Below are 13,433 nucleotides of genomic sequence, written 5' to 3'. Positions count from 1 at the left end.
ATCTCAAAGGTGTAATCAGGCATCGCGAGCAGGAAGCAGAACTCATTTGAGGTTTGCTGCGTCGTCGACTCCTGGATTTTTTTTTGTTTTGTTTTTCACAACATAACTGTCCTTGAAAAAAATGTATGACTATACCTGTCTGTATGTTGAAACCTGCAGGGGAGCATTTCTTACACGAAGGAGCAAATCACGCAATCAGGAAATCCAGCTCTCCTCTCCACTCTGAATGTGAACACGGCACGATGCAGATTCAGAGGCTGAATATCCTTTAGTTCAGCTATTACAGCTCAGATAGAAACTCTCGGGGGTCAGTTTAATTGAGCCCTGTCAGTAATAGTATGAGAGGTGAAGGAGTAGTCACATTACGTTTCCTATTTTCCGCTTGCTTTAATTCAGTTCGGTCAGGAACTGAAAACCAGGCTGGCGGATGGAAAAACATCCAAATTCATGAACATGTAGAAAAGATTCAGGGCAAAACTTCTTATTTTTAGGTGGTGATGCAAACATCATAGAGACTATGAGCCCATAAGCGACCCATAGTTATGTTTTGTTGTTAGGCAACAGTAATTACGACAGGAGCAAAGGAGGAAGTCCGTGTCAGGAGGAGGTTGGGGTGAATGGATGGAGAGCGGTGTTCGATTCCCATGTGAAAGTAGCAGTTCATGTTGTTTCTATTATCCATGACTGTTTGTTGTTAATATTGTAACCATGACAACAAAGATCGTCTGATGTTCAGGAAATACTTATTTTGCAGTTTTAGCTATACCATCAATTGGCAAGTCATTATTACTAGTTTATACGTGTTAGGGGAGAATTTCAGGACATTTTTTAATGACATTTACAAAGAGTTTTACTCATTTTGGGGCTGAGTTGTTTGGGTTTTATCCACAGTAAATTAGTAAGTATATGTGAGAATGTATTGCTAAAACAAAAAAGAAAACAAAGCTTATTTTGATGGACCTTTTTTTCCGTTATGCAATGGATTTATTTCATGTTCTTTGCCACCAGGCCTCCCGTTGTTACAAAGTGATTTTAGATTTGTTTGTTGTTTTTAATCTACATTTCTTTACATTTTGTTGGATCCACAAAGAGTGAAGCTGCATGAGCTGCTGGTTCTCTGTCTGTTCTGCCACCATGAAATGAAAACAAACAAGTTGCTTTTTATCTCGAGGACTTCACAACCCTTTATCCTCAATAGTTCTGCCACTAGAAAGAGAAGCTTTTGCTAATTCCCATTGTATGTGAATGTTTTTTTTTTTTTTTTTTTTTTTTGCACTTTTTAAAAACCATTTTGCAGCCCTGCAGCAACAGGAAAGGCTGTACCTGTTGTGTCCTCCAAAACCAGACTGAAACTGAGACCGGACCACGGTTTTTATGTTGTATGTGTATCACGGCGTTATACCTCCTGTTCCTACAGAGACATTTCATGTGTGCTCTGATCGCAGGAGTTTAAGCAACAGATCTGAAATGTTCCACACACACCTTCACCTCCATGTTTAATCAGCTGTGAGCGGAGCGTTTAGGGACGTCTGCAGGGTGATGCTGTTTCAGAGTGATGTATGGTTCTTAGTGTCATGCAGCTCGTCCTTGTCTGACTCCTCCGGCTGTTTTAGGATTCCAGCTGCAGTCAAACAGGATGGACATGAATAATTCAAAGGTGAGCAGCTCAGAGGTGCTGCCACTGCTGCTGTTTCTTCTTCTTCTTCTTCTCCATGTGAGTCTTCACCTGGAAGCAATTACAGAGAGCTCTGCCTCCACAGAGGGGACAGACATGAAGTGTCCTTTCTCATCCCCAGAGTTTCATGTTTTTAATCAGCGTCTCGCCTTCAGCAGGACATGTCCACGCTCTGCGAGGCAGACTCCACATGATGGGGACAGCTGCTGTCAGAGGAATGTGTTTTGTTTTTATTCAGCATCAAAAACAGATTCTTTATGTATGTTCTGGTGTAACTCACTTGTTTAATCAGCTTCAACCCATTAACACATCCGTGATTCACCCTGTTGCACAGGATGACATGTTCCTTCGTTACCATGAGCACATACATCACTGCCAGAAATACTCAAAAGTGAATTCATCCGCTGCTGAAAATAGTCCCCAACAAATGCATCATATCCAGTGATCAGCTGCTTTAGGGAAGTACTGAGCTGTTATTTAAACAATGAAACAATGGAGTGCATCCTGAACTCTCTGGGTTTTTCCAATGGGTTTTTGGTTAAATTGCTGAAATAAGGTCTGTGGTTCACACAATCTCAAGACATTTTCACGTTTTATTCTGCAACACAAGTGATGATTTCCTAAAACTTTTATATCTCTTAAAAAAGGCTAGTTGCTGACAAGTGGCTAAATGAGACAGAGGTTGTCAATGACGTTAAACATCATCAGTCTGAACACGAAAACTGATCTACTCACCAGTCCACCTTTACAGACTTCTTGTGTTTCAATTCGTACAAAACTGTTACTAACTTTGTAAGAGGAAAGACTCCTGTAGAAGAGGTTAGAGCTGAATCAAACTACAAGTTGAAGCTTAGCTGTGGTCACGTTGAAGTCATGTGTGTAGTTTGTTTGTAGCCTAACATGAGCTTTTTACATGTAGTGATTGTATTTAGGCTTCAAACATCATAAAGTGGTGTCATTAGTGAAGATTATCCTGCTGAACAAAACATGTAAGTATCAGAACCTTTTGTTTGTTGCAGAGTTTATTTTGTGCAATAATCCAAAAGCCAATGTAAAAATCTCGTTGGCTTTTTGTTGACTCCAACATCTAGATGCCACACAGTAAGAGTCAGAAAGTACTGAGAGAAAATACTGTTGTTGATTTTTTTTAATCCAGGTAAGGTTGTTTGTTGTGAAGCTCTTTTTAAGCTTTGCACTCATTTGTCCGTCTGTGATGTTTCTCCGAAGTCGATAGTTCAGCTCCTCATTTACTCTGTTACCTCCTCTGCTGTGCCTCCAACATGCAGAGACATGTTGTTGTATAAATTCCCGTCCTGTCAGTGGCTGCGCTTTCACTTTGAGTTCCAGCTCAGCTGCTTTAATTGGACGAAGCACCGTGTTGGTTTTTTAATTCTGAGGTCTGTGTGAGGCTCGTTTCCTCTAATGAAGCTCAGCAGAGTCGCCGGAGTTTCTCAGCTGCAGGGAAAACATGAATCTGAGGAGGCTCAAACTGTTTTTAATACAACAGTCAGAACCAAATCAATGTTATTTATAGGAATTATTTTTATATATATCATTTATAATAGTGGCAGTTTTTCATTGTATTTATTTTATTTGACAGTTTGACTTGTCTTTTGCTGCATAACTGTGTGATTGATGTTTATATTTTACTTATGTAAAGTGTGCAGAGACTCTTTGGATATTGTTGGTTGTTGGCATTCAGTGTGTGCATTGTTGCACAAATTTGTTCTCATGCACACTTGCATGTGAGAATAGCAATGAATATTTTCTATACATTACTATTTTATTCAGAGGCAATAATAATTTATGAATACAGTCATTATCAACTGGTTCCTTTGAAACTGACCTAAATCATTCTACATATTTATGTTTATGTATTTGTGATTTATATATTTTTCATCATGTTATATTATTTATGTGGAGCCACCTGTCATATAGGTGTATCACATTATTTTTATGGTGTGCTTCTCCATTCAGGCCGACATAGTAACATCAAGCTGTGTTTGAAACTGTCCGGATGAGACAAAGCTGCACTCAGTCGTGGGTGGTGAAGTTAAAAAGACAAATTGTACATTTCCAGGCCAACCAGTAAGTCCTCATCCTTGAAGCCTGCTCTTGTAAAACAGAAACAAACTATTTGAAAATACTCCCATATTTTAGCCAGTATTTCTTTTCTTTTTTTTTTTTTTTTTAGTGTTGATCTCCAAAAGAAGAAACCATCTCGGTGTAGTTTTACATCTCCTCTCTCAGGCTTCTCTCTGGCGCAACAGGTCAGTGAGCCAATCAGAAGAGAGGATCTGAGCTTCTCTGCTGATTGGCTGACTGTTTTCTTAATGATCAATTAAAAATATAGATTTAGAATATACAGATTTCAGGTAAACACTCAGAGAAACCAAAGCCTGCAAGGTTGGTTAGTGAGTCATGGTGGGCGGGGCTAGGGGCATGGCTGGATGCGGTGACTGCTTTGTTGTGACATCATAAAGTTCCAGAAGTCCTGACGGCTGGTTTTAAGGCTCAGTTTCTGAATACAAGCTGTGTGCATTCCTCTGTGGATTGAGGCTTTGATGCTTTCACAGTATTAATATAGAACCTAGACCTGCTTTATAATCACAAACACATGGACATCTGCCTTTTCTCCAATACACTGTAACACTGCAGGGTTTTTGCAAGCAAAAATAGTAACTCAAGGCTACAGTCAGGAGATGTTGAAATATAATCCAATCAACCTAATCCAAGCATAACATACAGCATTTAGCTCTCCAACCAACCTACTCTATGCTATTTCATTGGTTATATAGTATATGTGTATATATACAGATACAGTTTTATTGGGTAAATCAGTATAATTCAATAGTCAATGTAATGAATGAAGGTTTTCATATTCAGTCTCAGAGGTGTTGATTCGAATCAATCTAGTGTGTGATGCCATCAAATCAACACATCTCTTAAACTGTTTATTAAAATTATTTCATATATTATTATTATTTATATTTCATATATGACCTCATCGGGCTCATGCAGCTGACTGTTTTCTCGATGGCGTTCTCAGACCAGCGGTCGCTCTGACTGGTTGTGACGGATTCTCTGCTAATGCACCTTATTTCTGTTCTCCAGGTCTCCTGACAGCGGCGGCAAGGTCAGACGCTCCCCAGAGAAGGATGGTTTCCCACTGTACATCACCCATCATCACTGAGCGGAGCATCTGCTCCCGCCACAGCTGCTGACGACCAATCATCAGCCGCCACCAGGGCGTCGGCAATCGTTGCTTCATTCGCGGGTGAACCGTGGAAACTGCTGCCCGAAGTTCCTCCTGGGAAGAGAGTGACTCAGATTATTTTCCGGGAGATTTGAATAATGGGAGTATGACACACTGCTGGATGGATTTCTTTTGTTTGGCACCAAACTCTGTTTCGTTTTTACAGACCAAAGATGAACAGAGCCAGCGATGAGACGTTTTTGGGGGGGTGGAGACTCCCCCACGACACCATATTCATGTAAAGAAATGAACACATTGTGATATATAAGTGACTTAACTGAGCAAAGTAATATTGTATTGATAAAATATGTATCTGTATGAGGAGAAGCTGTTGATGTTTCCTTTGCTGACCGTCAGGCTGGTGGAGAAGGTGAAAAATCACATCAGGCGTTTTTATGGTAAGAACAAAAAACTTTGTGCACTTTTAACAGGCAACTGAAGACATATTCTAAGGTTTAAAGGCACAAATCTGTCAGTAAATCACAGCAGGAGTCTAACGAGAAAGCCAGGTGAATGTAATGTTAAACCTGGAATATACTTGCTTTTAGCAACGTGTATGTGTACGCATCGTGGCTGCAAGGCGTATCCTGCGTTCGTTTGGTGCGTAGGTTGTGCACGTCACCAAAAATTACCCAACACATACGCAAGATGCAATATTGACATGAACACTAGGAGCAGTCGTGGAAGTACAGTGACCATAAGGTCAGAGGGTCAGATAAGGTCAACCAAATGGCGGCTATGATGGCGCCGCTGTCTCTTTTCCTCAGCAGTTGCAGCAAAAGCAAAATACAGACCTCCTTCAGCGTCGCCATGTTGTTTATTTACATGAGTTTGCACGACCGGCTTGGTTTAGGACTCTGGGTCTGGTTTCTGTGGTCTGCCCCCAGGTGGAGACCTCCAGTATCACACGTTGTGGCTGCATCTAATGAAGCAAGTTTTGTTCACAATGCAGTCGTTACGTACGCGAACGCTTGGTCAGCAAGTATATTCCAGGCCTTGCACATAAAGATTAAACACAGAAATGAATCTCAGACAATAAAATGTTAACATAAAAGTAAATTTCAAGACTCTTTGGGGCCGTTTTGATTTTATTTTACACCTGAAAATTGTTGTTTTACATAGTTTCATGAAGGTTGCTTTGACACCAAGTCATGTCAGTTTTATTTATACCCAACAGTTGATGAAATAGCTGCTGGTGGTGAAACAGGAATCAGTCACCATATCAGCAGTCACCAGTCACCTGATGACTGACAAATATATGTAACAGACCATTTTAGACACAGTCGCAGCAATGACAGAGTTAGTCGAGCCTGTCTGAAATATCTCAACAATTCCTGGATGGATTGGCGATACATTTTGGTCCAGATATCCATGGTAACTGAAGAGGTATAATTACACGTACATTGCATATAGGTGCAAGGATAAGCATCAATGAAAAAAGTCAAAATTGCTTAAAAATGGGAAGTAAAGTCACAAGCATACATTGTGTCTTACAATCAACATACACAAAAGTGTGTGCGATGGTTGAGGATATGAAGAAATAACAAGAATGCAATGCAATTCTTAGCTTCTCAGTTCACAAATTCAAAAAAAAAAAAACATTAATAAATGAAGTTCTGGAATGACGCTGCACCGCTTTTTTTTCTTTAGGTAATGAAATAAAATATCCACAGTTTGCATAATCCGGTTGAATTTTATATGCATTTTTGAGTCCTTGAACATCTGATCATCACTAAAGCATATGTCATGCAAGAGAGCTAATGGAAACAAATTAATTGGTCAAAGTTGTTATCTTTACATTTAAGGTGTATTTGGTGATTTTCAAGCATCAATCATGCATTGAGTAACACACAAGAAAACATTCCACCTTAAAAGTTGTCAGTAGATGCTGATAACCTCTGAGCTGCACAGTGAATTAAATAAATGAAGGTGAATTTAAAATATTAAAAACATTCTTTCAGTCATCATTCACTCTTCTGACCGTTTCTTTATTTGTGATGCATTTCCCCCAAATTGACAAAATCCGCCTGTTACACTGGGACAGCTTGTGCTGCTTCCACAGAGCTAGCTTAGCTACGTTTTCATAACCTAGCCTATTAGCTTAGCTTGACCTCTGTCTGCACTGCAGCTTCTCCTCCGAATGACTGTCTCCAATGCTGCTTCATTTGTTTGACACAATTAAGTAAATGAAATCATTCAAAACACAAAGTTTTCTGTTCATTCACCTGCTGCTTAACGCCACGCTAATTACAATCTGCTACATCCTTTAATGTTACTGAGCTGAATGTTTGGCTGCTGCATCCTATTCTCAGGAACAGTGGTCACATAACCTTCGAAATGAGCGGCAATTTAACCGTGTGCATCACAGGTGTACCCTGATACTTAAACAAATAGCACTACACCTCTGGTTGATATGTTGACGGACTGAAAACAGCAAAACTCAACTAGAAGAATCTTGTAGTTCAACTTAAAAAAAGGCAAGTGTTTGAGCACATCTTGGATTTATTGACTAAGTATCTGATCACCTACAGACAAACATTAGCGAAGGGAAGCTCCAAACTTCAGCACGACCAAATGAGACTGGCTCACCAACATACAGCGCTTTACAAAATGTCCACCAACTCTGGTCAGGTGTAGAAAATAATTCCATCCATCGTCTGATGCATTTCAATAGCTGTGCCCACACTGTGTTTTGGATATTGATGCCTTTCCGTGGTTGTAACATTGCATCAGAGAAACTCTGCAGTTTTTCCTTTACCCCCTTTTACCCGAGGACACACTCACTGAAGCATTTAACCAGTGATGTTGGTTAGTAAATAATTCTTTCATACAGGAGTAAGAATATAAGAAATAATAATAATAAAATGCCTTAAATAAAAAAAGTCACCCCCGTTTCAACTCTGAATCGAATCAGGACAGCAAGAACTAGAATCAAATAATTAGTAAATGTTAGCATGCTAACATGCTGCATGGTGAGCAATCTCCTGCCTAGAATCAACATGTTAGCATTCTCATTGCTAGCACGCTGATATTAGCATTTAGCTCAAAGTACACTGTAGACTCTGTAGGCTGTAGACTCTCAGTCTTGTCGGTTATTCAGTGATTTGCCACCTCTGATGAGCATGCTGTGACAGTCTGTGCAGCGCCCCCCAGTGCACAGACGATATTTCTATTTACACTATTTCCAACTTATAGTCTCCAAAATGTTTGTTATCAGTGTGCAAAGTTTAGACCTCTAATCATAAAACCTGCAGAATGATGATGATGATGATGATTTCTGGCTCTTCGCCACCGGACTGAGACATTATGCATTACATCAGACTTTACATTTTCCAGTGCCACACTTGGACAACATGCAGTCAGCATGGCAGGTTTAAATGAAACACCGAGCAAACCATTTCTCAGTAGACGCCGCGCTGTCGTGTCCAATTTGGGGGAAAGAAGCATTAAATGTATTTTCAAAAGCCTAAAGTTCTATATTTAACAATTTTATATGTTGTATCTTTGTAGAAAATCGTATTCATCATTTATGTTGCTCATCATCCACTGGATTCTCAGCCAGCTGCCGCAGGTTAAACGTTCAAAGATTGATAATGGTTTCTGACAGTTTCTCAGCAGGGATGGAGGAAAGTTTTATGATTCCACTTTCTGATAAGTCACCATTTATAAAGTATTTATAAGTTGCAACTAATGTTTTAGTGAGAACCTAAATTAAAGAGCTGCAACGGCAAATCTTGTGTCATGTTGGAGGAGAATAAACGTCAGTCAAACTCTAAGGCATTAGTAAATAATTAATTATCTTTAGTTGCAACTTATAAACCCTTTTTGTGAGGAAGTGGCATTGAGTTTTCCTTCAGGTACTGAAGGTTATGTACACCAAATCCCAGAATGCAGTGTGTCTGTACGTCATTGCCTTAGTCTCCATCAACCAGAGGAGATGAGCTCACCTTCTCTGTTCTGATGCTCTGCTGTTGTGAACCATGTTTTTCATTAAACAGAAAACACAAATTCAACTGTCTTTCATCTCAAAGATTTTCTTCTGAGTTTTTATGCAGGACAAGGACTGCAGGCAACAAGCTTAAAACGGTTTCTCAAGATCAGGATGTTTGGTTTCTTTTGGGGGGAGGGTGGTTACTATATTCACCAACAACAGGAAGTTACCTAACAGTTTTTTGTTTGTCTGTTTTTGGATGGACACGCCACAGCCCAGGTACATCCACATGTCTGTGACTGACTGAGTGACTGACTGAGTTTGTGATGAAGTTACACACAACACATGAAGTTACATGAAGTAAGTGCTGGTCTTTTCCCATTGGCTGTTGCTCTTTCAATGAACAATGATTTGGCGCAGTTGGCCATTTATAGTGGATCCACAACAATTTTCATTTTTAGGCGACTTTGGCTGCTGCTTTTTTTTTCCCCCCAAAAAACACTTATTGGACAAACCTCAGTTACTTAACAAAGAAGATATTTTAGCAGCAGAGCAGCAGTTTGGAAGTTACTGCTGGTTAACGTGAAGTCTTAATTGGCTGCATTTCAGTCACTGTTTCATTCTTGTTCCGTTTTCTGACAACAGAAGCAGAAACGTGTAAATGACAACAGCCTTATTGGGAATTCAGCTGTATTAAAATACTGTATATGTGAGCACAGAGAGTGGGAGAGAAGCAAACAGATAAAGGGCTGAAACACCAGGTGATGATGTAATGAACATGCTAATTAGCATATTACATCAGCAACATTTAGCAACTTTTCCAGCAAGCTTTAATCCAGACACAGGTTTTTAATTGTTTTTTATTTGTATAAATAAAAAAAAAAGTTTATTAATTTGAAAAAAATTCAAAAAAATTATCATTTTGGTTTATTGAGTGTAGCTTGAGGAGCAAAACTGGCAATTTTATCAATTTGAAGTAAAAGACCTGAAAAGTCCATTTACACTCCCATCATAAACTCTGAAATGTCTTAAAAAGCCTAAAACATAGACTGTGATTACTGAAGAACTATAAAGATAAAACAAGCTGAAGAAATGTGGTTACAAACTATTAATTAAGATTTAATCTTGAGATGATATTTGGGGATAATGACATAATGAAGTTGTGATCTCAGCAGTGGTTTGATGTCTCAAGATAATGAGATAATTAATCACAAGATAATGATTTGATATCTAAACAATTTAATCGGGTCCTGACTTTCAAGAAACACATAGACACAAAAACTAATTGGCTTTTAGCAGTGTAGAGGTGGTTTACAGCAGGTGTGCTTACACGCACATGCTTATATAAAGGTGATTTATGTCCACAGCTGGTTCCTCAGACTTCAGACTGACGGGTGTTACAGACTCAGACTGTTTCCTGCTGAATTCACAGAGTGAACACGTCAGTTTTCAGGCTTCAGATGAACTAAAAATACTGAGCAGAATGTAGGCTGAGCTCTCTGAGGCATCATTGTTCTTACATTATCCTCCTTTATTTATTAACTTTATATTCTGGCCTACTTCTTCTCCTCAGCACTATTAGCCCACTTTTTATACACAGAAGAGAAAATTAACCCCCCCCCCCCCCCCCCCCCCCCGGCATTACCTGTTTATTAAAATCAGGAACAGTGGGAACTGACAGGAAGTCAATAATGATTTTTTTGGAGCAAAAGCTGAATGATACACTCAACACTTATCAATCTTGTCTTTTAAGTAATGCATGTTTCCTGCCCTTGTGGATTCATAGACTTGATGGATACATTCCTGGGAAGTTTGTGAGTGTCCAAGTCCACAAGGGGCCTCAAGACCACTTTCTGCAGACATCCAGAGAGTCCACTCAGACTTTACCAGACTTCATTTTCGATGAAAACACGTCATTTCTGATCTGATGTGATCAGGATGTGACATTATAAAGTAAAGGAATAATAATAATAATATTTCAACCTTGTCTCTTGTAAGTTGTGTTTCAATGCAACTAAACTGCAACAGCAAATAATCGCGAATGTCTGTGACTGACTGACTGATTGAGTGACCATAGTTCCACCATTGGTCAGCTGTATGCCATGCGACTGAGTTGGAGGTTTCCCATTGGCTGTTGGTGTTTGAAAATGAATTGGTGCAAACAGTTTCTATTAAGGGCGGCATTTACAGCCTGCAATGTTGCTAATTTAGTGCATTTGTTGCTAGATTTAGGAAACATAATCTGATTGCAGTTGCATTTCCTACAAAACATATTTGCTGCTGCAGTTTAGTTGTACAGAAATGTTATTTTGAAGAGACAGGGTTGCATGATCATAATCATCAGGTTAATAACAGTTCAGAATTTTTTTTTTCAGCCGTTAATGGGTTTGCATTTGTCTGACATTGGTTGCCATGAATCAGGAGGTCGGGTCTCAGCCAATATGAGCCTGTCAGAGGAGTGGAGGAGGAGAGGAGGGTGGTGTCCTGCTGATAGTAAGGAACTCTTTTTGTTGAGACTGTGATGGATAATGAATAATAATTCATCATCCCTGTGGTGTTTTGGTTTAGTTGTATGTTTGTTAACATAAATTAAATGAAGCTCAGTGGAGCAAATTGACCCCAACAACATGGCAAGTGCAACAAATGAGATAATAAAAATAATTGTTTTCTGCATCTGTAATCAGCTACTGAAGCCCAGTCACCCCAGAAAGTGGTGTTTATTAATACTGTACTGGGCCATTTACTCGGATGGAGAAAAAAATAAAGATGGAGAAATCTGTTCTCCGAGTTAGTTAGCAAACTCATTTGCTCAGTCGCTAAAGCGACTATAAGTTCACGCAGTTTATGGACGTTTATGGATCAGTTACTCCAACAGGTTAAATAGAAGTGGAAGGTGCAACACAGCTAATAAACTGAGACAGCTTCATCTAGTTTACTCTCTGTTCCCTTAAAGGTCAGTGTGACTGGGTCATATCTACAGCAACATCTTGTTAAGATAATTGCACAAAATTTATCAAAAATAAGCTTAACTAGGAGGGCCTCCAAATTTAGTTTTGCCCCCTACACCTCTCCCCTTTTGTCCATTTGTTATCATCAGCCATCCCATTTTTAAATTATTATTGTGTTCATATATATATATATATATATATATATATATATATATATATATATATATATATATATAGTTTTTGCTCTGGTTATATCTGTCCTTACATGTCAGTATATAGAATTCAGGGTGCTGGCTCTTAAAAACTGTTTTTATTAATTAAATGCTGCTTGACTTTGCCCACTGTAAACATTCTTCTCACCTTTATTTATTCAGATTGTGTAAGAACCTTGAGGCGCCACAGAAATGTTTTAAATGCTGATGCGATACAGCCTTTAATATGGTGAGGATAGTGTTCTGATTACTGATAGAAATAATGGACACAACCACAAAATAATAATAATAAAACTGAAGGTATATTAACCAGAGATATCATTATTATAAAACCTATTCACTGTAATAAATAAAGATTTTCCCCTGGTGTCAAATTATACTTTGATTTAAAGAACTTCTGGAAGAGCTGCTTTTCACATTAGAGTTGTTTTCATCTGGAGACTCACAGTCCTGATGTAAACTCTGTGTGTGTGTGTGTGTGTGTGTGTGTGTGTGTGTATGTGTGTGTGTGTGTGTGTGTGTGTGTGTGTGTGTGTGTGTGACTATGAACCAGTCTGTGAATGTTAAACCAGACTTGGCAAAGCTCTCCAGAGCTCTATTAAACCCTGCCAGCCTCACTGACATGATGCCATTAAAATGTGACCCATGTTGTGAGGAGAGGGAGTGTGTGTGTTTGTGTGTGTGTGTGTGTGTGTGTGTGTGTGATTCTCCCCTGCTGCTCTTCACAGTTGATATTCCACCAGTGTTTCTCAGCAGTAAAGACCAGTGTGGGAATCTTGAACAGTGTTCTTACAGAGCCACTCAGCTGAGGCTGAGAAAAACAAGACAAATTGAAAAATGAGGACTCTTATTCTGAAAGTCTGATTACTGCATATTCTGACTGTGCAAGTCAAACCTTTAAGACTTTTTAGCCAAGCTAGCACCATGGCTGTTTGGTCCAGTGGGAAATATTTCAACTACCACTGCATAATGTCATGAAATTCATGTCACCCCCAGAATAAATAATAATTGTCATCCAATATCATCATTAGGTCATTGCCCCCAGCCTAGAAAATGTTAGCATGCTAGTACCATGCTGGACTGTGAAGTAATTACTACATAACTAAACTGCGGCAAATTCAAATTATAGTGGAAAAACAAGGGTCTGCGGGGGGCCGGGGGGGGGGTTGGCTGTACTAGAAAATATTTTTGTCTGGTCAGTTTATAATTATACAGTTCTGGAAATTCAGAAACACCAGTAGGTCATTTAGCTTTCAGTCTGCTAAGACAGTGTTCAGCATTGATTGGCTGAGCCCACAAAGGTTTTACAGCTCAGGTCAAAGTTTATTCTCTTACTGTTTGAGGAAGCATATCTAGTAAATTATCATTTTATTAGAGTTTAGAGAGTTATGAGAAAACATACTAAATTTCA

General features: G+C 39.1%; 1 protein-coding gene across 1 annotated transcript in view; it reads left to right on the top strand.

Moving 5' to 3' along the window:
• Positions 1 to 11,955, top strand: part of LOC139606490 (chemokine-like protein TAFA-5) — a 51,730-nt gene extending 39,775 nt beyond the window's left edge. The window contains exon 4 of the mRNA XM_071458690.1: positions 4,790 to 11,955. Within this exon, the coding sequence (XP_071314791.1) occupies positions 4,790 to 4,798 (9 nt within the window). The 3' untranslated portion in view covers positions 4,799 to 11,955. The remainder of the gene's footprint in view (positions 1 to 4,789) is intronic.
• The last annotated feature ends 1,478 nt before the right edge of the window (positions 11,956 to 13,433 follow it).

The sequence above is a fragment of the Trachinotus anak genome, unplaced genomic scaffold (genome assembly GCF_046630095.1).
Source record: "Trachinotus anak isolate AG129_WGS33_773 ecotype Australia unplaced genomic scaffold, CSIRO_AGI_Tana_v1 ptg000002l, whole genome shotgun sequence".
Lineage (NCBI taxonomy): Eukaryota > Metazoa > Chordata > Actinopteri > Carangiformes > Carangidae > Trachinotus > Trachinotus anak.
Note: the sequence above shows the minus strand (reverse complement) of the source record. Positions and strands in the feature narration are given on the sequence as shown.